The sequence below is a fragment of the Malus domestica genome, chromosome 04 (assembly GCF_042453785.1).
Source record: "Malus domestica chromosome 04, GDT2T_hap1".
Taxonomy (NCBI): domain Eukaryota; kingdom Viridiplantae; phylum Streptophyta; class Magnoliopsida; order Rosales; family Rosaceae; genus Malus; species Malus domestica.
The window spans coordinates 1,395,992-1,422,253 of record NC_091664.1 but is presented as its reverse complement, the minus strand read 5'-3'; the positions used below and the strand labels follow the sequence as shown (position 1 = coordinate 1,422,253).

The 26,262-nt window shown below is 39.3% G+C and overlaps 2 protein-coding genes and 1 long non-coding RNA gene across 4 annotated transcripts in view; 2 read left to right on the top strand and 1 right to left on the bottom strand.

The window, feature by feature from the left end:
• The window catches only part of LOC103443445 (probable methionine--tRNA ligase), a 67,311-nt gene that overhangs the window by 15,793 nt on the left and 25,256 nt on the right, over positions 1-26,262 (top strand). The window lies entirely within an intron of this gene.
• On the top strand, positions 121-25,202 carry LOC103443553 (protein NO VEIN). 2 transcript variants are annotated; one of them, XM_029100786.2, is made up of 13 exons: positions 121-572; positions 1,328-1,665; positions 2,486-2,888; positions 3,505-3,609; positions 4,647-4,818; positions 6,576-8,347; positions 9,103-9,315; positions 9,622-11,889; positions 21,893-22,002; positions 22,404-22,806; positions 22,894-23,208; positions 23,403-23,660; positions 24,033-25,202. In XM_029100786.2, exons 1-13 carry the CDS (start codon positions 210-212, stop codon positions 24,789-24,791), a joined length of 7,479 nt encoding a protein of 2,492 aa, XP_028956619.1. In that variant the 5' UTR covers positions 121-209; the 3' UTR covers positions 24,792-25,202. The 2 variants fall into 2 exon arrangements, with proteins under 2 accessions (XP_028956619.1, XP_028956620.1); XM_029100787.2 differs by having other exon boundaries at positions 23,818-25,202.
• Positions 19,943-20,286, bottom strand: LOC139194881 (uncharacterized). Its single transcript, XR_011579623.1, has 2 exons — positions 20,149-20,286; positions 19,943-20,052 (listed from the first exon to the last, which is right to left on the bottom strand). It is a non-coding gene; the product is annotated as an uncharacterized lncRNA (long non-coding RNA).

The following is a 26,262-nucleotide window of genomic DNA, read 5'->3' as shown; positions in this document are numbered from 1 at the left end:
TTCGAGTCTACTAGTCTAGGTGCTGCGCTGGGCTCCTTTACAGCGTGTGTAGGCGCAGGGCGGGGCCCATTGTGCTATCCTGGTTTAAATTTTGGGAGGAATTTGGCCCAAAATATTTTTGGGAGAAACAAAATGATTTCGCGCCTGCCGTAAAACGGTCTCAGACACCCACCAAATATTTTCCCTTCTCTCTCTGTTTCTTCCTCGCCATGTCCGGACGACGTTCTCGCCCCTCCTCCCGCAGCAGAAGGGGTCAGCCACCGCAACAACCCCAAAGCCTTAATTTCCCCCTCCAAAACTCCAGCAACCCTACCCAAAACCCTGGCTTCACTCCTCCTCAGGTTTCGAGCTCTGCGGTCTTTTGGCCTCAGAACTCGAGAGATATGCTCGAGAGTATTGACCGAGCCGTGGGGAAGGCTCGCTACGAGCTTGCCGCCGCCGGAGAGAACGTCTCCGCTTGGAAGGTCGTGCAGTCGACCCTTCTGATGCTCAAAGTTGATAGCTGGGATTCTTTGGGGTTTCAGATGCAGCAAGTGCCGTATCTGAACCTCCTCATGCTCACCGAAGCGAAGGTAATGGCATCCTCTAAGTAATGCTTCATTTGGTTGCTGAGAAAGTGTAGGAAAAGAGTTGTAATTGATATTAGTAATTCTTCCTTCGTAATTTAAACACTTCCATTGCGTATTAGGAATTTAGTGAAAATACTCTGTATTGTGAAAATCATACATGATTTTTATTGCTTGTAATTAGCCTCCGAGAAACCACATTAAACAAAGAATATCATGGATATAAGATGGACCACATTTGAAAGTGGGGTGAAGAATTGGAATATTTTACCAAAGACTCGAGAGAACTCTGGGCTTCTTAAGGATATATATATATTTTTACCTTAGCGATTTTCTTTCGCAACAGTTATCTTGCTTCGTGGGATTGTTTTCAGTAATTTAAACATAAGGGATGAGATTTAATAAATTTATATTTCTGATCTGGGTTTGGGGTGAGAGCAACTAAAAGGCTTGACCTTTTTATTATTGAGCAATTCCAAGGAGATTTGCTATCTTTATTCACCGAACATTAGTTGTCAAGGTGTACTTATTGTCTTTTGTTTTGCTCATTTGAGTATGAAGTTTCATTTGTAAAGTAAAAGTAATAAAATCATGCAGAACGAACATGTGACTTTTCCTTTTCACTTGTTTTCTCAACAACCAAAAGAAGCATAGGATACAATATTAAAATTTTGCATCTTTTCTGTATTTTTATCTTATAAGATCTATGCCTTTATGTATTAAATCCCATCAGTCTTTACTTATTTTCTATTGGAATTTAGATAAATGCATTTATCCATTGTTTCGTTGGAGTTCAAAGCATTACTTCATTGTATGATTTGGAAGTAGCAATCTGCAAGAATGAGAGAATTAAGCAGTTTGAAAAGCTGGGATTGGGCCCTTTGTTGCGACACCCACTTGTTTTGCATTATTTCTCGGTGAAGTCTGCTACAACTAAAGTGTTTAAGATAACTAGTGAGGAGATAACATCTCTACTTTCAGAGTTCATGGATACTTCTAACAATAAAATGTTTAGCCCTGAAGAAATTTTAGATTTCATCGTTAAGAGGCGATCTGCTGCAAGCAAGGAAGATCTTGGAATACGAATTTACAATCTGGGGTATGTCTCACATTTGTTGCTTCTACTTTTTGATTAACAAAGCTGTTTTGTAGATAGATGAACTATGATCAGAGAATTACACTGGCAAATGAAATCTTTTTTTTTCTTTAGTTCATATGCAATTATATGATGCTGGATTTACTAGTTTATGAAGCTTTCATGCAGTAAATTTCCTTCTAATATTTGCAAATGCATGCGGCAGTAAACTTTTTTCTTATGTTTTAGGGATGTTGAGTAGGATCTCGTATAGTACTTGCCCGTTCTCTCGTAGAGTCATGGATTTTTTATGCATGCTTGTGCTGATGTAAAATGCATGCTTTTTGTCAATTCTTTGTGTGTGTGTGTGTGTGTTACGTAGTCATCTCATTTATCCTTTTCAATGATTTAGGCAAATTTATAATGTCATTGATTGAAATAACTTTATGATTTATATTGTGTGTGTGTGTGTGTCAATCATAGTCTATTAATTGGTAAATTTGTTAACCATGATTTTAGTTTTTAAGGGGTCAAGACTGTCTCATGATATTATGTAGTCATCTCAGAGAGTGTGTGTGTGTGTTACGTAGTCATCTCATTTATCCTTTTCAATGATTTAGGCAAATTTATAATGTCATTGATTGAAATAACTTTATGATCACAGGAATTATATTGTGTGTGTGTGTGAATCATAGTTTATTAATTGATAAATTTGTTAACCATGATTTTAGTTTTCTAAGGGGTCAAGACTGTCTCATGATATTACGTAGTCATCTCATTTATCCTTTTCAATGATTTAGGCAAATTTATAATGTCATTGATTGAAATAACTTTGTGATCACAGGAATTATATTTTTGCCATTCAGAAAGCCAAGAGATTAGAAATGAAATCTGTGAAGGGATTTGAGGAAGAAATAGTTACAGAATGTAGGCAGAGTCCACTTTTTTCCGCACTGAAAAATCAGCTAGATGAACGTTTCAGCACCATTTCTCAGCATGTTGAATCGTTTTCCTCCATGCACAAGGATTTTCGTGGCAAGCACATTAGATTTGATTCCTCAAGCTTAAAGGATGAAGATAATGAGAGTAAGGGAGAGAAGGTTCAAGATGCCCTTCCTGTGGAAAATGGTAGGGAAACCAATGAGGTCAGCAATTTGCATGAAGATAAACTTTCAATTGACAATAACCGTATGAAGATTTTTATTACAACCTGGAAGGAGGCATGTCAGGAGCTCACTGTGACTGAGGTATGTTCATGCTCTTGTTTTGGTATGTAAACAAATGATTTGATATCAAATACCTGCCAATAGTTTGGTATCTTATTATGTAATGTATTTAGTTTTCTACATATTTTCATTGCTTTTCAGAATTATAATGAAATTGATTTTAATGTGTAACTGATACCAAATTCTCTAGGTTTCAAAGATTTGAAGAAACATTGTTCTTGGAAATGTGCTTCATTTTCTGGCTGATATCTTTACAGATTGATATTTTTAGTGAATTGTATTAATGGGGGAAGGCTATGGATTTAAAGGAAATATATTCGGGGAAGAACTGGAGGTATTTGCTGATGTTTCTCATATCCCATGGGTGTTGACAAGGATAAGAAATACATGTTAAACAATTCCAATAAATTGTGTTTCCATGCTAAATTTTCTTGCATAACAAAAGTTGCACCACGTTCTTTCATTTTTATTCCTTCGCTGCTTTAACTTAGCCTTAGTACGAGTGCTACAAGTGTCAGAGTTCTAAAAACCACCCTTTGACTATTGTTTGCTGTTTAATAATTTTGCAGATCTTGTTTTCTATTTATTGTTTCTACACATACTACTGGTTTCACAAGATATCTTTTGTTTCTTGTAGGTAGTTGATATGATGCTGCTGTATAATAATACCACAGCTAAGCGGAGAAAGAAAATCAAGTCAATGTTTTCCCTTCATCCATTAATTGGATTACTTAACGTTGCTGTAAGTCATTGTGGTCTGTTTAATTATCAGCTTATTAGTTTCCCATGTAGTATTTTATTGTTTTGCAGATGTTTAATTATTCAGTTCACGAGGATATTAAAGTATGGAGATGCATATGTGTTTTTGTTATCTTTGTGTGTTTGGTGTTTTAACTCTGGTTGTAGATGTATGGTGCTTTGTTATAGAGTCTTTGAGGATTACAAGGGAGTGGGGTAGAGGAGCTTTGGGATAGAGTAAGACACTGGGACAGCCCTTTGGGCTTCAGTTTCAGTGGAGTTTAGAGATTACAATCTCTCTTCTATATTTAGGGATTTGTTAGCAGCCGTTAATTGATACGGTTTAGCTTTACCTCTGTTCAGTTAGTTTTCAGCAGGGGTCCTTGCTAGTTTTCTTCTAGCTCCAGGTGGATATCTTTTCCACATGGTTTTCTTTTCCTCTTTTGTAAATTCTTTCCCTTTTTATAAAATTCTTTCGTTTCCTTTCAAAAAAGAAGAAGAAAGATGTGTGTTGCTTTGGTTGCTGTTTTGGTTCTGATGGACTGCTCGTCCAAGCTTATTGTAGTTCGTTTTTCTTTTTTCATAATAAAACTACATATTTTAGTGTATATTCGTGTGGTTCCTTTTGGTTTTGGTTTTGGTTTTGGTTTTGGTTTTTCTATCATGGGTTCAATACTTTTAGTTACCTTGAATGTTAGGTAAGATTCTGCTAAGGCCTTGTATAAGATAGGAGAAGGTCCTACCTGAGAGTATGTATCTGTATGCTTATAAATGGCATGTTATAGGGCCTGTATCTGTATATCATGTTAAGATCATTCTTTATATCTGAAAATTTTCAAGAAAATTACTCTACAAGGTTCTCAATTTGTCTTATGTGGGTTTCTTCGAGTTTTCCACATATCCATCGATATTTCCACAAATTCGTCTATCTATATTTTCATTGACACGGATATTTTAAACATTGATTGTGACTAACCAGTGAAATCCTTTATTGTGATGCAACTGTTCCTGATCGCTCACATTGTTATTTCTATGATGCAGGTCTCGTCTATCAAATGTGGAATGTGGGACAGCATGTATGATACATTCCAAACTGTCAGTCTTACTGATAACTGTCCTGAATATGTGAGCATAGATGAACCAATTACTAAAGATGAACCAAAAATTAAGGATCCACCGGTCGTCACTGAACATACTGTTGAGCATACGCAGAGTAAGTGGTGGTTTTTTTTTTTATTTTTCGAAAAAGAATCATCATGATGCAGGACAAAAGGATTACGGGAATTTTTTTTTTTGTTTTTTTTGGGAAGAAACGATAACACTTTATTAAAATAAAAACAAGAGATGGGTAATTGGAATTATTTTTATTTTCCTCTTTTAAGATTTTGATTTTTTTTTTAACAAAGTAAATATTGAAGCCAAGGGTAAATAAGTTGAATACATGGCAGATTTTGAGTTGAATATATGGCAGACAGAGGAAGTGGCAGATTTTGATTTTGATTTTGTTCTCGCTAAAAGATCTTTTAGCCGACGCGAGTCCCTGTTAAACTTAATTCCATTAAACGGAGTCCTTGTTGCTAACAAACATGGGTTAGTCCAGTCCAATTCAGTTTAGTTAGTGAAGGTAAACAAACACATCCTAAAAGACTAAAACACCCTTGACCCGTATGACGGATGTTCTTCTTCACATGATAATGGCATGTATACTTACCTAGAATGGGAGTTTGACTTGCTCTATTTTCTACTTCCCTTGGGTTTACCAACACATTTGGAATCATTCTAAATCCAATACCTTAAAAAACCAGGAATTATATGGATTGAGGGTAGTTGATACAAAACCGTTCTTGATAACCCATATTTCAGACTTTCCCAATTTGAAGTTAGTAAACAAGCCATTAATAGTGAAGAAAACATTAATTACAATTCGTGGACAAGGAGTCCGCATCAGGCCTCCCCCTTTGGATCACATCATCGGTATTAATCTTCTATTAGTTTACAAGAGTGATTCCATCTAACAATTAAAAAATGGATTTCACTACTCCCAGCACAATTTTGAGCTGTAGGAAATTACTGCCGCTAAGATCATCTCCAACTCTTGGGTTAAAACCTAAAATTTTTAACCTAGAAAATTTAGGTTTTAGCCCAGAAACGATTTTTTTGCTCCAACTCTTTTGGCCTAATTTTTTAGCCTGAGATTATTAAACAATAAATTTAGGCTAATTTTTTTCTTTTAAAGTAATTTAAAAAAAAATTATTTACACTATCATAATTTAATTTTATAAACATTTTAACCTAAAAATATTTAAATTCCGTTAAATATTGAAAAATCACTAAATTTAAGTGAATTTTGAGTTAAATAATTTTTGTAATTATTTTAGCAGTCGGATTTAAATTTGGACCATTAGATTTTTTTTTTTTTACCATTAGATTTGATTATATTCAATCTCAGCCGTTTGATTCAATAAATCTTGGGAGACATGCCCATGTGGGTGGGGTCCCGTTGGTGGTGCCCACACCATTTTCTGGGCTAAATCCGGGAGGGAATTTGGCTTTTAGTTTTTAGACTACACATTTAACATAGGTTGGGTTGGGTTTGGGGGGGAATAAAATCTAAAAAAATAGCATTTAGCCCAGAGTTGGGTTTGGTCTAATAGGTTTAATCTTTGGAGGCTAATTCTCTGCCCTCCCACTTCCCGTGTCCTTCCGTGCCCTCCTGTTTTGTGTGGTCACGATTAAGCCACGTCATCATTATATATATATTTTTTTATAGAGATAATAAGACAAAAAGGAATAGTAATATAAAATGTTGACGTGGTTTAACCGTGACCACACAAACAGGAGGGCACGGGAAGTGGGAGAGCAAAGAATCTGCCTCCTTAATCTTTTGACACCAAAGCATTGGTTCCTGCTTTTTTATGTTTCTCTTTGAAACTTGTATGCCTTATGGTGTTCTGTAATTAAATTTCACAGGTGTTTCTGTTGAGGACATAATCAGAAGTATTACCCTGTATTTTGAGAGTGATCAAGGAAGGCATTACAATAGCCAATCACTTCAGGAGAAGATATTTATCTTCTTGAGAAAGCTTTGCGATTGCGAGCTTTGGCTGGTCAAAGAATTTGGCCTCAAGGAATTTACATCCCTCGGTCATGGGGAGTTTTTTATCTTCTTAGAGAAATATGCTTGTCTACTGCCAGACGAGCTGTGCAAGTTCCCGACTGGTGACGTAACGGTAAAGTGTCCTTTGGAGGTTTGCTTGCTCCAGCACCATTTGGTTGTTTTAGTATCTCAAGCTTTGAATAGTTTATGGGAGGATGAAAACATTACTAAAGAAAAAATATTACTGCTGCTTAGGAAGCAGTTCCCATTGGTTAGTTTCACAACTACTGAAAATGGTTCAGCGGAAGATTTCTTAAGTATAGTGGGAAAGCATAAAAATGCTGCGATTTCCAAATGTGTTCTATTTTCAATGGCACTATGTGGAACTAGTTATGCTAGACAGTCATCAGCACAGATTGAGAATGTCCTATGGAACAGCACTTTAATCGATACTGACAGTGGCCCGAAAGCAAAGCCTTATGAATCTGTTACATCCAAGGTTGCAATTGAAGTCTTACTTAGGGCACCAATGATGTCAGATTTAAACTTATGGTCACATTGGGACCTTTTGTTTGCTCCCTCTCTTGGTCCTCTTTTACCATGGCTGTTGAAGGAAGTCAACACGGATGAACTGTTGTGTTTGGTGACAAAAGATGGAAAACTGATTCGGTTAGATCATTCAGCAACTGTTGATTCATTCTTGGAAGCTGCACTTCAAGGATCCTCTTTTCAAACAGCAGTGAAAATGCTATCTCTATTTTCACTAGTTGGGGGAGAAAAACATGTTCCTGTCTCCCTTCTGAAAATTCATATACAACATGCATTTGAAGTAATCCTGAAGAATTATTTAGATGGTTTGGAAGTACATGACAATAATAATTCTTTTAATTATGGAGAACCACTGTCTAGACAGGAAATTGTTGGTGAAGTTGCTGCTGGTAAATTGTGTAGTAAATTACACAGTGACATAGGCAAGATGAATGGTGCAACGTCTGTTATATCAAGATTTGTCCTTGAATGTCTTGGGTATCTACCTGCCGAGTTTCGTGATTTTGCTGCTGATATATTGCTTTCTGGGATACAATCTGTTGTCAAACATGCTCCCTCAGCCATTCTGGGTGAATGTATCAAACCAGAACAGCGTCTCATGCTTCACGAAGTTGGGTTGTCTCTTGGTATAGTGGAGTGGATTACTGATTACCATGAATTTTGTTCCAAGGATGCTACTGACTTGTTCATATCTGCGGATTCACTTATGAATTCTGTTAGTTATGGAACAGGGTCAAGCTCAATGATTGTGCAAGATGTGTCAGATGAGTTTTCTGCTTCTGAACAGAGCATGGGTGCATCTGGTAGGCCAGATGAGCAGACAACTGGATGTACTGGTTGTCTGAAGATTGATAGTGCAGAAGCTCCTGATGCTAGAAATGGATATTGTTCCACACAAGGTTCTGCGGAGCTTAATAAGCATGAAGATGCAGCCCAGGTAATTGAGTCAATCCGGAGAGATGAATTCGGTCTTGATTCAACCCTACAAGGTGTTGAAAGTATCATGCTAAAGAAGCAGCATGCTCGCTTAGGGAGAGCTCTTCATTGTCTTTCACAGGAATTGTATTCTCAGGATTCACACTTTCTTCTTGAGCTGGTAAGGGTGCTCTCTCTCTCTCTCTCTCTATCTTTTTCCCCCTTTCATTGTGCTTAGTGCAGTCATCTGCTCAATTGTGTGAATCTTCCTCCTTTTTATTATCTTTTTGGGTGTCTCCTTTCATTCACTGTCTAAATTCTTGGTCTTGTCATATAATTTTTTCCTCTTTCATTTAAGGTATAAATGCCTGGTCTTGTCATATACTGTTTTTCATGTAATTTCTGGAAGTTCTCCTGGATTCTGATTAATAAATGAACTCTGCTTAGATTTGTACGGCTTTCTGGGTTTACTGACTCGTGGTTACCTGTGTATTTATACATATGGAAATCTTTCTAAACAGCCTGACATGTTAAGTGGTCAACTTTATTATTTGTTTATAGCATGGAACCAGATTGATAGTTTGAAAAAAATAACTATGCATATTTATCTAGCCAGATTGATAGTTTGAAAAACATAACTAGGCATATTTATCTATTTATATTTTGTGTTGTTGCCTGATGCCCCTGATATCATATATTGTTGTGCAGGGCTTAGAATTCTCAATGTGGGATTTACCCTCAACACGTTTCATTTGTAAAATTTATCCTACAACAACATATTGTCAATACTATTTCAAATTTAGATTTCGTGTGATCTTTATATGTTTGATACTATAATTGAGTCTGAAGTTGAAAACAAGCCTTTGATAAGCTAGTGATGTTTTAATACAATTTTATACATCTAAATACGTATTTATTCTATTTTTGTTGTCTCAGGTTCAAAATGCTGATGATAATACCTACCCAACAAATGTAGAACCAACTCTAACATTCATTCTTCAAGAATCAGGTATTATTGTATTAAACAATGAGCAAGGATTCTCTTCCCAGAACATTACAGCACTTTGTGATGTTGGAAGTTCCACCAAGAAAGGATCTAATGCTGGATATATTGGGCAGAAGGGCATTGGTTTCAAATCAGTATTTCGGGTAGGTTGTGAAAACACTGCAGTTCTCTCTCTCTCTCTTTCTCTCTCTCTCTCTCTCTCTCTCTTTCTCTCATGTCAAACCACACCTATTCTTTCTTGATTGTTTGCTGCATTAAGTGAAGTACCTTGTACAGTTGTACTATCATTTGAATTTCTAACAAGCATTATTATAGGGACTATGGATCATATGTTTTACTGCTGCTATGAATTATTTATTATTTGGAGGAGACTTGCTCCACTGGATCCATAATGGTCCAGAAAGACATTGATAATATGCTTTCATTAATAGGCTTGCATTTATCTGCAGGTCACAGATGCTCCAGAAATTCATTCCAATGGGTTCCATATCAAGTTTGATATAAGTGAGGGTCAGATCGGGTTTGTTTTGCCAACAGTTGTACCTCCCTGCAATATTGACTTGTTTAGTAGGCTTACTTCTGGTGGCAATGATCAATCTGATCGTGACTACTGGAACACTTGCATTGTTCTTCCTTTCAAATCAAAATTATCAGATGCAACTGTCATGAAAAATATTATAAATATGTTTTCAGATCTTCATCCATCTTTATTACTCTTTCTGCACCGCCTCCAGTGTATCAAGTTCAGAAACTTGCTCGATGATTCACTTACTGTCATGAGAAAAGAAATTGTGGGAGATGGTATCGTTAAGGTTTCACTTGGGAAAGAAAAAATGACATGGTTTATAGTATCTCAAAAATTGCAAGCAGAATTTGTTCGTAGTGATGTACAAGAAACAGAGATCTCGATAGCATTGACTTTGAAGGAATCCAATAGTGGCGATTATAGTCCAGATTTACGCCAACACCCGGTTTTTGCATTTCTTCCTCTAAGAACTTATGGCCTGAAATTTATTCTGCAGGGTGATTTTGCCATTACTTCATCTAGAGAGGAAGTGGATGGAGATAGTCCCTGGAACCAGTGGCTATTGTCAGAATTTCCAGGTTTGTTTATCAATGCAGAGAGATCTTTTTGTGCTCTTCCATGTTATAGAGAGAATCCAGGCAGAGCTGTGGCAGCTTATATGTCCTTTGTTCCGCTTGTCGGGGAGGTGCATGGCTTCTTTTCTTCTCTTCCTCGATTGATTATTTCTAAATTACGTATGTCAAATTGCTTACTCCTAGAAGGAGGAAACAATGAATGGGTTCCTCCTTGCAAAGTTCTAAGAGGTTGGAATGAACGTGCTCATTCACTTCTTCCTGACAGTTTACTACATGAACATCTTGGCCTTGGGTTCTTGGATAGAAATATTGCGCTGTCAGACCAACTTGCAAGTGCACTAGGTATTGCGGAGTATGGACCCAAAGTTCTTCTTCAAGTTATGGTCTCTTTATGCCATAAACATAGTGATCTCAAATCAATGGGGTTTGGTTGGCTGGCCTTTTGGCTAAGTGAACTTTATGCAATGTTTTTCAGTTCATCCGTGGAAGCTTCATTTGACTCTAGAATTCAAATGGATGTCATAGAAGACCTTCGAAAAATTCCATTCATTCCTCTTTCAGATGGTACTTACGGTGCAATAGATGAAGGCCCAATTTGGTTACATTTTGATGCCTCATGCACTGAGCTTGAAGCTCAGCACGGACTTGAGTCCTTTCCACACTTATATGCAAAGCTTCGGACCGTAAATCCTGCCCTCCTTTCTACACTGTGTGCAGATATGTCATCCATGGATGTGACCACAGTTGAAAAACTCACATGTATACTTTTCCGAATTGGTGTCCAGAAGTTGTCTACACACGAAATTGTCAAAGTGCACATCCTGCCAGCTATGTCTGAAGATAGAATTATGGATAGGGATAAGAATTTGATGATTGAATATCTCTGCTTTGTTATGCTCCACCTACAGTCTAGCTGCTCCAATTGTCATGTTGAAAGGGAATATATAATCTCTGAAATACGGGATAAAGCTTACATATCAACAAATCATGGCTTTAAACGACCTTCTGAGGTATCAATTCATTTCAGTCAAGAATTTGGTAATCCCGTCGACATAATGAAGTTGATTAATATGGCGGATATGAAGTGGCATGAGGTTGACATCTCCTATTTGAGACATCCTGTCACAAAGTCACTCCCATGTGAACTGGAGAAGTGGAGGCAATTTTTCCAGCAAATTGGGATAACGGATTTCGTCAAAGTAGTTCAAGTTGTGAAGGGAACAGCTGATATTTCAGATGGACTAGTTAAGAATTTGATATGGGATAAGGACTTAATTTCCCTTAGGTCAAATATCAGAGATTGGGAATCCCCTGAATTGGTCGACTTATTGTCACTATTGGCCAGAGATGGCAACAAAAGAGGTTGTGAATATCTTTTAGAGGTTCTTGATACTTTGTGGGATGATTGTTATAGTGAAAAAACTACAGGTTATTGTGCTTCTAACTCTGAAGCCAACAGAAGGCCCTTCAAATCTTCATTTATAAGTAGCATCTGCGATGTGCAGTGGGTAGCATCAGCGATGGATGATGTGCTTCACTATCCTAAACATTTATATCATGACTGTGATGCAGTGCGTTCGACTCTGGGGGCATCTGCTCCTTTTGCGATTCCAAAGGTTAGTTTGGTACCTGCATACCGAATTCCCCATTTTTTTACTTCAAAGGGACCTTTTTTATTTGTTTTCTACATGTTTTTTTTTTTTCTGCATACTAAATTACTTTCTGATTTTTCCTAACAGTTTGAATGGTTATCAATAAAGCTTATATAATGATTGTAAATAATTCTGTGAAAATAAATATTTGTGTGAGAATATTTGTAGGTATCCGCTGATGAATGATCGTAAATAATTCTGTGAAAATTTTTGTGTGGAGAAATTAATATATGTCCAACTTTGACTACTTGTGATACTTATATTTTGGATTTGTGAACTTGATTTTCTATCTTCTAATATATTTTTTTTCTCTATCGTATTTTAATTATCTAATATGACATGCTTTTAATAATCGCCAGGATTCGCAGTTGAGCTTCAAGATTTTAATTATGTGAATTAGTTGAATATTGATGTTAATAATTTGTTGACATCATTATCATTCGAATTGATAAGCCTGCTTGTTCTCTTTTATGTTTAATGTTCTCCTTGTCCATAAAAGTATAAATAAAAGTTTGTATCTTCATAAAACAATTTATAATTAGACAAAAGGATATTACGATGTTGCATCTACGAAGAAGAATTTTTTTATGGTAGTTAAGAAATTAATTAACATTATTTATACGGTGTTGTTGTTTGGACGCTTGGGAGTTTTAACGAAAAGTTCACCGTACTGTTCACTTAACGAAAAATCACATTTTTACACTAAAAAGTCAAACTTGATACTATTCACTTTACTATTTATTTTGTCCTTATCGTTAAAACTTAAAGGTTTCAAGCCTTTTTCATTAGTTTTCCTTTAATAATTCCCCCATCGCCTCTCTGTTCACCTACTAATTCATATCCAACTGTTTACATGTGCAAAATGATGAAAAAGCCACAAAATCAAGAAACGATTTAAAATGGGAGGATTATGTTGGGAGAGGTATTTACTTGATTAAGATGGCCTGGGTGTTGCCATTATTAACCGCAAAACTCGCTAATGCAACACCCATGCCATCTCCGTCAAAGCAAAACCTCTCTCAAATCTAATCCTCCCTTTTTAAATGGTTTGTTGATTTTCTGGCCTTTTTCTTCATACGTGGTGACATTTGAGGGTTAAGATTTATGATTCTGTCAAAGTCATGGGGACTTTGGGTTCTGGAATGTGGTTATTCATTTTTTATTGGGCCAACCAGGGTCAAGTGAAGCACAGTTCGGTATTTTACCACCGAATAATTATGGCATATTTGATGCTAATTTTTCGAACAAACTCAGCTCCAAGTCTTATTTGTTCCACAACTCAGGTCTGGTCCCATCCCATGTGAAGCAGTCTCTGGTGGTTATTTGATTCTTACAGTGATGTTCCAGAACCATTTGTTTTTTTGAGAGAATGTGGCTCAGATTTTGGTACCTTGGAAAGAACCTTTTGTTTTTTTCAAGAGAACTTGACGGTACGAGGTGAAAATTTATTAAATAAAAAAAAATTACACCTAGTTAGAGATACTAGAATTTATTATATGTTTAGAATTTGGAGATGGCTGCATCTTTCGATTACCAAATTTTAAAAAGAAAAAGAAATGATAGCTCTAGATTCCAATCCTCTTTAGCAATCCCTATTGTTTCCATTATGAAATGAGCAATGCACCTCAAGAATATTTTGCATATGTTGTTTCTGGAAGGCAACTCCGCCTATGTCTTACATAGCCGGTCCCAAGCCCGGATAAAGGAGGAGGGGGAGGGCGTCAGGTAGTCGACAGCCGGCACTCCATGATCACGTCGAATCCTTATGAAAATGAATCCAGAACAAAATCGCGCTAAAGCTAGGGCGTCACCCGTAAGTGGCGCGCTGTGTGGCCCGAGCACAGTGATAAGTGAGCAAGGGTCGCTGTATCTCCATCGGCACCCGGATGCAGTGTTAAATGAGCAAGGGGGCCATAGAAACTTCTTTTCGAACGACTCCACTCAAAGTTGTTTGGGAGCATATGCTCCTATCAACTTTACCCGGGACACACAAAAGAAGTACTTTGATCCTATTAGACGGGGGAGGGTGAAGAAGCTAGGACAGAAGGGTAGAGTTCAAGAGAGCAAAATGCGTTTAGGAACGTGGAATATAGGAACCTTAACGGGAAAATCTATGGAAGTAGTGGAAGTTATGGTGAGGAGAAGGATAAATATTATGTGCCTACAAGAAACTAAGTGGGTTGGTAGTAAGGCAAAGGATCTAGAAAACTCAGGGTTTAAACTTTGGTATTCGGGCACACATAGAACGAGAAACGGTGTTGGCATCATCGTGGACAAGACCTTGGTACAAGATGTTGTAGATGTCAAGAGGGTAGGAGATAGAATCATGGCAATCAAGATTGTAATAGGACAAGAACTTATCAATGTGATTAGTGCGTACGCACCTCAAGTAGGGTTGGATACGAGTTCGAAGGAGAAATTTTGGGAAGATCTTGGAGACTTGGTGCAAGGAATTGCTCAGACGGAGAAGTTATTTATAGGAGGAGATTTAAATGGACACGTGGGCAGGGAGACAGGCAACTATGGAGGTTTTCATGGTGGCCATGGTTTTGGGGAGAGAAACGAGGATGGGGAAGCTATCTTGGATTTTGCAATGGCATATGATCTCTTCTTAGCCAACACCTTCTTTAAGAAGAGAGAAGAACATGTGATCACCTACAAGAGTGGGTCGTCAAAAACACAAATAGATTTTCTTCTAATGAGGAAAGGGGATCGTATAACATGTAAGGATTGCAAAGTTATACCAGGAGAGAGCGTGGCTAATCAACATCACTTGTTGGTGATGGATGTACATATCAAAAGAGTGAGACAAAAGAACAAGACTTGGAAGTGCCCAAGGACTAGATGGTGGAATCTAAAAGAAGAAAAACAAGCCATTTTCAAAGAGAAAGTAATCACCCAGTGTGTGTGGGATAGAGAGGGGGAAGCTAGCCAAATGTGGGATTCCATGGCTAGTTGTATCCGAAAAGTAGCAAAAGAGGTATTAGAAGAGTCCAAGGGCTTTGCCCCACACCAAAAGGAATCTTGGTGGTGGAATGAGGAGGTACAAACAAAGGTGAAGGCTAAGAAGGAATGTTGTAAAGCCTTATACAAGGATAGGACCGATGAAAATGGTGAAAGGTATAGAAAAGCGAAACAAGAGGCGAAGAAAGCTGTGAGAGAAGCTAAGTTAGCGGCTTACGACGATATGTATAAACGGCTAGATACCAAAGAAGGAGAGTTGGATATCTATAAACTAGCTAGAGCAAGGGAAAAGAAGACAAGGGACCTAAACCAAGTGAGGTGCATCAAGGATGAGGATGGAAATGTTCTTGCTACAGAGAATGCGGTTAAAGACAGATGGAGAGGTTATTTTCATAATCTTTTCAATGAAGGACATGAAAGGAGTGCTTCTTTAGGGGAGTTGAGTAACTCAGAAGAGTGTAGAAACTACTCTTTTTATCGTCGAATCCGGAAGGAAGAAGTGGTTGTAGCTTTGAAGAAGATGAAGCATAGAAAAGCAATAGGCCCAGACGATATACCAATCGAAGTGTGGAAAGTTTTGGGAGAGACAGGTATAACATGGCTCACTGACCTTTTCAATAGGATTTTGAAAACGAAGAAGGTGCCAAATGAGTGGCGAACGAGCACTTTGGTGCCTATCTACAAGAATAAGGGCGACGTACAAAATTGCATGAACTATAGGGGTATTAAGCTAATGAGTCATACAATGAAGCTCTGGGAGAGAGTCATTGAGCATAGATTGAGGCAAGAGACACGGGTTTCGGACAACCAATTCGGGTTCATGCCAGGACGCTCAACCATGGAGGCAATCTATCTCTTACGAAGATTGATGGAAAGATATAGAGATGGGAAAAAGGATTTACACATGGTCTTTATAGATTTGGAGAAAGCGTACGATAGGGTTCCAAGAGACATTCTTTGGAGGATTCTAGAGAAGAAAGGAGTACGAGTAGCATATATCCAAGCTATAAAGGATATGTATGAAGGAGCAAAGACTGCCGTAAGAACTCATGAAGGACAAACCGAAAGCTTTCCCATAACTGTAGGATTACATCAAGGCTCATCCTTAAGTCCTTACCTTTTTGCGTTGGTAATGGATGAGTTAACAGGACATATTCAAGATGATATTCCTTGGTGTATGCTTTTCGCAGACGATATAGTGTTGATAGATGAAACTCAGGAAGGAGTAAATGCAAAGCTTAACCTTTGGAGAGAAGTGTTGGAATCTAAAGGTCTTCGCCTAAGCCGATCAAAGACAGAATATATGGAGTGCAAGTTCAGTGCAAATGGAGGCCAAAACGAGTTAGGGGTGAGGATCGGTGATCAAGAAATACCAAAGAGCGATCGTTTTCGTTACCTAGGATCTATCTTGCAAAAGAACGGAGAATTAGATGGAGATCTCAACCATAGAATACAAGCTGGATGGATGAAGTGGAAGAGTGCATCTGGCGTGTTGTGTGACCGCCGTATGCCACTGAAGCTCAAGGGAAAATTTTATAGGACGGCAATAAGGCCGGCGATGCTGTATGGCACAGAATGTTGGGCAGTGAAGCATCAACACGTACACAAAATGGGTGTAGCAGAGATGAGGATGCTTCGTTGGATGTGTGGGCACACGAGAAAGGATAAGATTAGGAATGAGGATATCCGGGGTAAAGTAGGAGTAGCCGAAATTGAAGGAAAGATGAGAGAAAATCGGTTACGGTGGTTTGGACATGTGCAAAGAAGGCCTACTGACGCTTCGATTAGAAGATGCGACTATGGGACAGAGGTTCAGGGCCGAAGGGGTAGAGGAAGACCTAGGAAAACTTTGGAAGAGACTCTAAGAAAAGACTTAGAGTACTTGGATCTAACGAAGGACATGACACAGGACCGAGCACAATGGCGTTCTAAGATTCATATAGCCGATCCCACTCAGTGACTTGGATTTTCCAAGTCTCCAACCGAGAAGTTTTCCTCACTCAGGAAATTAAGGGAACACTACCTCAACCTACATGCTCCACTCACAAAGCTCCAACAAAAGAAAATTCAAAGAACTTAGCGAAGAAGGCTTTGGTGTATTTAACACAATACGTTGAATGGAAGGAAAGCTTATTTATTGATATCCCCGATAAGCTACAAATATGTACATATACATGAGTCAAAATAAACAAACAAGATGGAGCCTTCACAAAGGTTGCTTAGGAGAAGTCTCAGCAGTCGGTAGAGCCCCAGAAAGAGAAGGCACCGGAGGGGGATCATTCGGAGCCTCAGTACTGGACAGAACCCTAGAAGGAGGAGGCATCAGAGGTTGATCATCTGGAGCTTCATTACGCGGTACAGCCCCAGAAGACGAAGGCAATAAATGCCTTTGGAACAAACCCACAAATCTCTGATGATCAAGTAAAACCTGACCATCAGTTTCCTTCATCTGGTCCAGCTTCCTCTTCATGTTTGTAGCATAGTCATGTGCGAGACGGTGCAACTGTTTATTCTCATGCTTGAGCTCTCTAATCTCCTGTTTGAGACTCATCACTTCGGCCGCCAATGATTCAACTTGGCGGGTTCGAGCAAATAGGCGTTGGGCCATATTAGACACAGAACCTGCACACTGAACACTGAGAGCCAGCGAATCCTTAACAACTAACTCATCAGACCGTTTGGAAAGTAGTCTGTTATCTTTGGGAGTGAGAAGGTTCCTGGCCACCACCGCAGCGGTCATATCATTCTTCATCACGGAATCCCCAACGGTAAGAGGACCAGTAGGGGAGACGAAGGATGGGCGCCATATGTTGTCTGGAGAAGGCGGGGCTGCCTCTTCAACAAGGTTCAAGTCAAAACGACGGTCGGAGGGGCCAGACATTTTCAAAGGTGTTGAAGAGAGAAGAGGTCGGACAAATCAAGATCTTAGAAGTGCAAGAATGGAGCTTCTACTGGTGGAGATTCAAGTGTGCTTTGGAACTTAATGCCAGCCCCTATAAAAAGCTGCACTCGACGGAGCTTCAGACATCGAAGAGGCGCCTGCTCAGAAATCGAAGAGGCGTTTGCTTTCTCAAAAGCTGGGCTGCTTAGAGACCACGAGGGTTGATCTCATAAATCGAAGAGGTGTTTGCTTTCTCAAAAGTTGGGCTGCTCAAAGACCACGAAAGCCGATCTCAGAAATCGAAGAGGCGTTCGCTTTCTCAAAAGCTGGGCTCCTCAGAGACCACGAGGGCCGATCTCAGAAATCGAAGAGGCACCTACTTTTCCAGCCTTGTCAGCACCTGTCACATGCACACTCAGCTTTGCGGAAATTATGGGTATTCTGTCGAAGACTTCTGGGGAAGTAGAAAACACATCAATCTTACTGTCCAATCACCCACTTCCCACACGCAACAATAGCTCATGGGTACCATAGATAACTTTGCCAAAGTTCTCTGCCAAAGTTGAGCACGTGAAGCTTGCAGCTCCCACTACATCGCTCTGACCAAGAAGGGTAAAAGAATAGCAAAGAAACAGCACTAACAAAGTTTAGACCCATAAATTTTGAAGGTCTAGCTACCATATTATTACCCACAAGGGTAAAGGAACAGTACCACTGCTGGATAATTGGAAAGTCCCTGTGTGTCAACCTCTGTGCCTCGTGGCAAGGTAGACTAGCAAACATGCCCAACCTTTACTCACATTCGAGAAAACACTCCCAATAAAATTGCTTGCTCCAAAATCGAAGAGGCACCGTCCTCCGAATCTCGAGAGCCAGACTCCCAACATGACTACTTTCTCAAAAATCGAAGAGAGGGTAAAGGAACAGTACCATTGCTGGATAATTGGAAAGTCCCTGTGTGTCAACCTCTGTGCTTCGTGGCAAGGTAGACTAGCAAACATGCGCAACCTTTACTCACATTCGAGAAAACACCCCCAACAAGACTGATTGCTCCAAAATCGAAGAGGCACCGCCCTCGAATCTCGAGAGCTAGACTCCCAACATGATTACTTTCTCAAAAATCGAAGAGACACTGCTCCCCGAATCTCGAGAGCCAGACCCCCAGCATGATTGCTTTCTCAAAAATCGAAGAGGCATCGTTCTCCGAATCAATCGAAGAGGCGCTCGCTTTCTCAAAAGCTGGGCTGCTCAGAGACCACGAGGGCCGATCTCAGAAATCGAAGAGGCACCTACTTTTCTAGCCTGGTCAGCACCTGTCACACGCACACTCAGCTTAGCGGAAATTATGGGCATTCTGTCGAAGACTTCTGGTGAAGTAGAAAGCATATGAATCTTACTGTTCAATCACCCACTTCCCACACGCAATAATAGTTCATGGGTACCACAGATAACTTTGCCAAAGTCTCTGCCAAAGTTGAGCACGTGAAACTTGCAGCTCCCACTACATCGCTCTGACCAAGAAAGGTAAAAGAATAGCAAAGAAACAGCACTAACAAAGTTTAGACACATAAATTTTGAAGGTCTAGCTAACATATTATTACCCACAAGGGTAAAGGAACAGTACCACTGCTGGATAATTGAAGTCCCTGTGTGTCAACCTCCGTGCTTCGTGGCAAGGTAGACTAGCAAACATGCCCAACCTTTACTCACATCCGAGAAAACACTCCCAACAAGATTGCTTACTCCAAAATCGAAGAGGCACCGTCCTCCGAATCTCGAGAGCCAGACTCCCAACATGATTACTTTCTCAAAAATCGAAGAGACACTGCTCCCCGAATCTCGAGAGCCAGACCCCCAGCATGATTGCTTTCTCAAAAATCGAAGAAGCATCGTTCTTCGAATCTCGAGAGCCAGATACCACATACCACTTTTTCAAAGTGCTCTGACAGAGTTAAAACATGTGAAGCTGGCAGCTCCCACTACCGTGCTATGACCAAGCAGGGTAAAGGAATAGCATTACTACTTTTTGTTAGGGAGACTCCTATATATGTCGACCTCCATCCCCAACGGACAGGCAGACCTGCAAAAATGCTCAACCCTTCCTCATATCTGAGAGGGCACTCCCAACGAAGCCTTTCGAAATATTCAGCTTTCTTTCCCCTCGATAATACCTCTGCAAACAAGCTATACTAGAGCAAGAATATCTCATATCATCAGGGTTAAAAGCAAGAGTATCCCATATCATGCTTTTTCCCTGTCTTTTCCTTTGGCCTTGTTTTTACCTGCAAGACAAGGAGAAAGAGAGCAATCAGTCAGCACTTGAAATCAAGTTCCCAGCCAGGAACTGACTGCCTGGAACCCCTTACCTGATTACTTACCTGGCATTGCTCTCGAGTACTCATCTTCAACATCTTATGTGTCCAGGGAAGATACCGCATCTGCTTGAGGGACAGATAGGGCAAGTGCGAAGGATACAAGGAAGCATGTGGAGACAAGCGTAACAGCACACATGCCGATACATCCATTACTCTGTCAAAAGCAAAAGTATCCCATATCAGCAGGGTCGAACGTACTCTAGATTTGATGGACTTGTTTTGACCCTCAAATTCTTCAGTCGGCCTTATACTCTGGAGGAAACCAGAAAACCCTCCAGCTCAGTTCAAGAATTAGCCTGTGGAAAGTTACTTCTTCAAAAGCAAAAGTATCCCATATCATCTCTTCTCATTTTTCTTCTCTTTATCCTTCATGCTGCTGCAAGATGGGGAGAAGGTGAACAATCAGCCGGAGCTCTGATTGCTTACCTTGTCTGTCACCTCTTTCAGCAGATCCCCTAGCTCGGCGACTTGGGGGACTCCTACTACATGGTTTGTATCGCGCTTGACCAAGCCTGAAACTACAAGTAAGCTTCAAGTGAAATTGATACATTACCTTGTGCATCTCCACCAGTTAAAGATACCACCCCTGGATGGAGGAAGAGTACTTCCAGAGAAGCTGCCACATCTACCTATGCGACAGATAAGGCAAGTCAAGATGATACCACACTCCGATACTTAGAAGTTTCGTGATTACGAGATCATTCTCCCACAATATTTCCTAATGTCATTTGTACTCTAATGTCATTTGTACTAAATCATTCACTTGTACTCACTAAAGGAGAGCTTGAACCTATGTACTTGTGTAAACCCTTCACAATTAATGAGAACTCTTCTATTCCGTGGACGTAGCCAATCTGGGTGAACCACGTACATCTTGTGTTTGCTTTCCTATCTCTATCCATTTATATACTTATCCACACTAATGACCGGAGCAATCTAGCGAAGATCACAAAAAGCGACCGTTTTCGCTACCTAGGATCTATCTTGCAAGAGAACGGAGAATTAGATGGAGATCTCAACCATAGAATACGAGCTGGATGGATGAAGTGTAAGAGTGCATCCGGCGCGTTGTGTGACCGTCGTAGGCCACTGAAGCTCAAGGGAAAATTTTATAGGACGGCAATAAGGCCGGAGATGTTGTATGGCACAGAATGTTGGGCGGTGAAACATCAACACGTACACAAAATGGGTGTAGCGGAGATGAGGATGCTTCGTGGGATGTGTGGGCACACGAGAAAGGATAAGATTGAGAATGAGGATATCCGAGGTAAAGTAGGAGTAGCCGAAATTGAAGGAAAGATGAGAAAAAATCGGTTCTGGTGATTTGGACATGTGCAAAGAAGGCCGACTGACGCTCCGGTTCGAAGATGTGACTACGGGACAGAGGTTCAGGGCCGAAGGGGTAGAGGAAGACCTAGGAAAACTTTGGAAGAGACTCTAAGAAAAGGCTTAGAGTACTTGGATCTAACGGAGGATATGACACAAAACCGAGCGCAATGGCGTTCTAGGATTCATATAGCCGACCCCACTTAGTGGGAAAAGGCTTTGTTGTTGTTGTTGTTGTTGTTGTTGTTGTTTCTGGAAGGCGTAGTGGCATACTTTTCGATTGCTCTATGTTCTATAACATGGATGTGAGACGATGCTATTCTTTGGATATAATAACTACAATTTCAGCTGTACAAAATCTTAAATATTGTTTGAAGTTTCTTAATCTTTTGTACTCCATTTTTTTATTCTTTTGAAACAGGTGAGAAATGAGAATTTCGTACGTGATATTGGCTTTAAGACAATGGTTTCTCTTGACGATGCTCTGGAGGTCCTGAAGTTATGGAGGCGTGAAAACGAATTCCAGGCCAGGTATGATTATGATTTTCCCTCCATCATGATTGACCTCATTTTATATATCATTAGCTTATATTTCTTATGTCTTACGCTAAATGTTTTGGTTTCACCAATTTTGTGAATACTATTACCAAAGAAATTTAAGTGCTTAAACCTAGAGGATTTCCTCTACAGTATCATTTGCTTTTATAGGCATTAGATCCACATAATCGGGAGGTAATTTTAAGCAATGTTCTTATAGGGAGATATATGTCCTTTCAAAATCACAACCTTAGCAATGCTCGACACAATACATATATGTATATGTACACTTTACTCTTGTTGTATTTGTTTAATTTTGCACGGTCTGCAAAAATTCTTCATCTTTGAAAAAAAAGATTGCACACTTTAAAGTCGACCCTTCTTTTGTCTTCCAGCCTAGGGCAAATGTTGAAATTTTACACATTAATCTGGAATGAAATGGCTGCTTCAACGGAGAAAATTGCAGAGGTTTTCCATTCAGGACCTTCAATATTTATTCCTTATGCATCTAGCTTCAGGCACGAGGATGTGGTATCTGGTACATTGTTGTCCCCTGCAGAAGTATACTGGCATGATTCCACATCCTTTGTAGACCAAATCAGAGAAATTCATCATCAGTGCAGCTCAGCAGGTGTTACTCATGGCTCATTGATTAAGATGCTTTGCAATTTCTACCCAGGCCTTCATGACTTCTTTGTTAACGTCTGTGGAGTCCATGAGATCCCTCCTCTCCGAAGCTACCTTCAGATTTTGCTTCATTTATCAAATGTTGCTTTGCCTTCACAAGCAGCTAGTGCAGTAAGTACTAAGTAACCAAGTTTAGAGAAATATGACAATGAATGCAAGCTGCAGGGTGATCTAAGTGTCTTGTGTTGCTTGTGTCAGGTTTTTCAAGTTTTCCTGAAGTGGACTGATGGACTAAAATCAGGATTGAGTGCTGAGGATGTTCTTTATTTGAAAGATTCGCTTACAAAGATTGAATGTACGGTGCTTCCTACTTTACAAGATACGTGGGTTTCTCTACATCCGTCATTTGGTCTTGTGTGCTGGTGTGATGATAAGAAATTAAGCAAGCACTTTAAGCACTTGGATGGCATTGATTTTATATACTTGGGTGAACTGAGTAAAGATGATGAAGAGATGCTATGTATGAAAGTGTCCATCCTCATGCAGACTTTAGGGATTCCTGCTCTTTCAGAGGTAAGATTAAGATATGTCTCTATGTGAGCGGAGCTGAGATATGTCTCTATTTGTTCACAAACACGCACATGTCACGTGAGCATGTTTATGAAACATAAGCAACATGTTTGAGTTATAAATGGAATTCAATAAGTCATAATAATAAATTAAATCATACACCTGAAACTTCCCCATACCTTCTTGTTTACATGCAGGTTGTAACTCGTGAGGCAATATATTCTGGTATCGAAGACTGTAGCCTTAAAGCTGCATTGCTGGATTGGGCTCTTCCATATGCTCAGCGATACTTGCATGGTGTACACCCAGATAAATATTCTCAACTCAAGCAGTCTGAATTTGAGATGCTGAACTGTCTGCAAGTAGTAGTTGTTGAAAAGCTGTTTTACCGGAATGTTATAAAGGCTACTGGAAGTGAATCCAAGAAGCAAGTTGAATGTAGTTGCCTTCTGACGGTATGTTATTTCATCCTTCATTGAATGTGAATGCCTGCTGTTTGTGTTTCATAATGCTCCTATTATACTTCAAACTGATTTAAACTCTACCTGGAACCACAATATACTTGCATCCTTCTGAAATACAAGGATTTCGTATGTGAAACATCTTATGCAGGTTACTTGACACCATCCTCCTACTTTGTTCTGGGAAAAGAGAAATATAAATTATGCATCCCCTAAAAGTTCCTCCTTTTAATCAACTTCTCTTATCAAATGGTGTTTCTCATAGTTTTATGATTCCGGAAGATATTTTAGCAAGAATTTGGTGTGATGAGTGCATGCAATTTTTCTCACCTTCATACCCTTGTTCCCTTCATTTTATAAATACAGGGTAGCATTTTGTATACAACCCAAGAGTCGGATTCTCATGCATTATTTCTGGAGCTTTCTCGTTTATTTTTTAATGGAAGTCCTGAACTGCACTTGGCAAATTTCCTTCATATGATCACAACCATGGCAGAATCAGGTTCAAATGAGGAGCAGACTGAGTTTTTCATCTTAAATAGCCAAAAGGTACCAAAGCTTCCTGATGGTGAATCTGTTTGGTCCTTGTCTGGCTCTGAGGCTAACTTGGCAATGCATATCCAGTTTGATCCTAGTAGTTTAGGTCTTGTGTCTGATGCTCCTGACCTTGGTTCGTCTAATTTTAGCAATAGAGATCGGCTTAGATTTGGTACACCCAATTCGACACAAGCAAGTTTAACTGGGCGGCTAGGTGAGCTTGTAGCTTTTAAATTTTTTGTTGACAAAGCTGGCGAGGCAGTTGTTAAATGGGTTAATGAACACAACGAAACTGGGCTACCATATGACATTGTTCTGGGAGAGAAGAAAAATAGTAGAGAGTACATTGAAGTTAAAACAACCAAGTCTACAAGAAAAGACTGGTTTGAAATATCGATGAGAGAGTTGCAATTTGCGGTTGAGAAAGGTGAAGCTTTCAGTATTGCACATGTCGTTTTATTGGATAATAATGTTGCAAGGGTCTCAGTATACAAAAATCTTGCAAAATTGTGCCAGCTTCACAAACTACATTTGGCTGTCTTGATGCCTGAGCAGCAGAAGGAATTTTCCATTGTGTCCCAGTCCTAAAAGGTACTTCATGTGGCCTCTACTGCATGCCCAATTGGCCTATCTAAGTTGATGTGGCAGCAGACGATCTGCTTATTTAACCGGATTTTATCACATCAAATTGGGAGGCCATAGGCCAGTTGATTTGCAACCAAAAGTTTTGACTTTTGGGTGAAAATTGTGCTGGAATTGGACATGCCGAGAACTATTCGTTCAAACTTCATCATCTGTTGTGTGTAGTTACTGCTGTCAGCTGGGATTCTTCATATTTATTCGAACAATTCAGTCCCCTTCATTGATTTTAATAGGAGCGAGAGTGACCTCTCCTCTATGGCGTCTGTATGTACAATGGATAGGAATTGTCTCTGGCAACAATGTATATATTTACACTATGTTTGGACGAAGGAAATAAACTTGGAATTTGGATAAAAATCAGAATTTATAAATTGATATGCACAAATTCCCTTGTTTGGATTTATAAACATAGAAATTTAGAATTTCCGAGTGTAAAAAGCCTTGGAATTTGGGGCTTCCAATTCCTAAGTTTAAATTCCATGTAAATATGTGTCATTTCCCAATTTCTATGATTGAGAGTTTAAAATTAACAAATTTCATTTTCAATTCCATTGTTTTTTTAGGTTAACCAAACAAGAAAATTCATAAATTCTAGAAAATAAAATCCCGTCATTTCAATTTCCATCATTTTAAAATTTCTTAGTAATCTTAAATTTCTTCGTCCAAACTTAGTGTTGCAGAATTTACTTGGTTTTATTAGCTAGATGACAGTTGCTTATCAAAGATATTGTACAGTTTTTTTTTTTTTTTTTTTTTTTTTTTTTTTTTTTTTTAAGTTGAGGACTTCCAAGTTCTGCATTTTAGGCTTATCGATGTTCTTCTTTTCCAGCTTTTTATGTGCTTTCGAGGATTACATACGACTCTCTCTGCAAGAACGCGCTGTTGTTCGACCACCCTGTTATTTTGTTTGCCATTCTTTTCCAGTTCCTTTCATACTAAAACACAAGCTGGGCCTTACTCGAACATAATTTGAGATTTGGAGTTGAGTTCTTAAAAACCTAATTTTTGATCAAAGAAGAAGAAAAGCAATGGAAAAATGGGAGGCAATAAATCTTTGGAGATGTTTTCCTTGGCGCCCAATTCGAAGAAAGCCCTATTACGGACTAGATCATCACAAAATCTGCGATATCTGTTAGCCAATAAAATTATTTGACTAGCCCGCAAGGAAAGTGTTGTTGCCTTGCAAGTTGCAAGCAAAGCCAAGCCCACAAGGAAATTATTTGACTAGCCCACAAAGTGTTGTTGCCTTGCAAGTGCGTTTGGTACGTGGGACGGGACGGGACGGAACGGAACGAGGCGTTCCGTCCCGCGTTTGGTGCGCTAAAAATGGGTGGAACGGGTTGTTCCACGGGACAGATTTTGGGTGTTTTTGCGTTCCACCTCTCCCCCCTGGAACGGGTTTGTTCCACGTCTGTGG

What these genes read in the sequence shown, in the direction of transcription:
- LOC103443553 (XM_029100786.2), top strand. Translation starts at nt 210, where the DNA reads ATGTCCGGACGACGTTCTCGCCCCTCCTCCCGCAGCAGAAGGGGTCAG. An exon ending in TCATGCTCACCGAAGCGAAG is followed by an intron (nt 573 to 1,327) that starts GTAATGGCATCC and finishes ATTGGAATTTAG; the next exon opens with ATAAATGCATTTATCCATTG. An exon ending in GTTTCAAATCAGTATTTCGG is followed by an intron (nt 9,316 to 9,621) that starts GTAGGTTGTGAA and finishes ATTTATCTGCAG; the next exon opens with GTCACAGATGCTCCAGAAAT.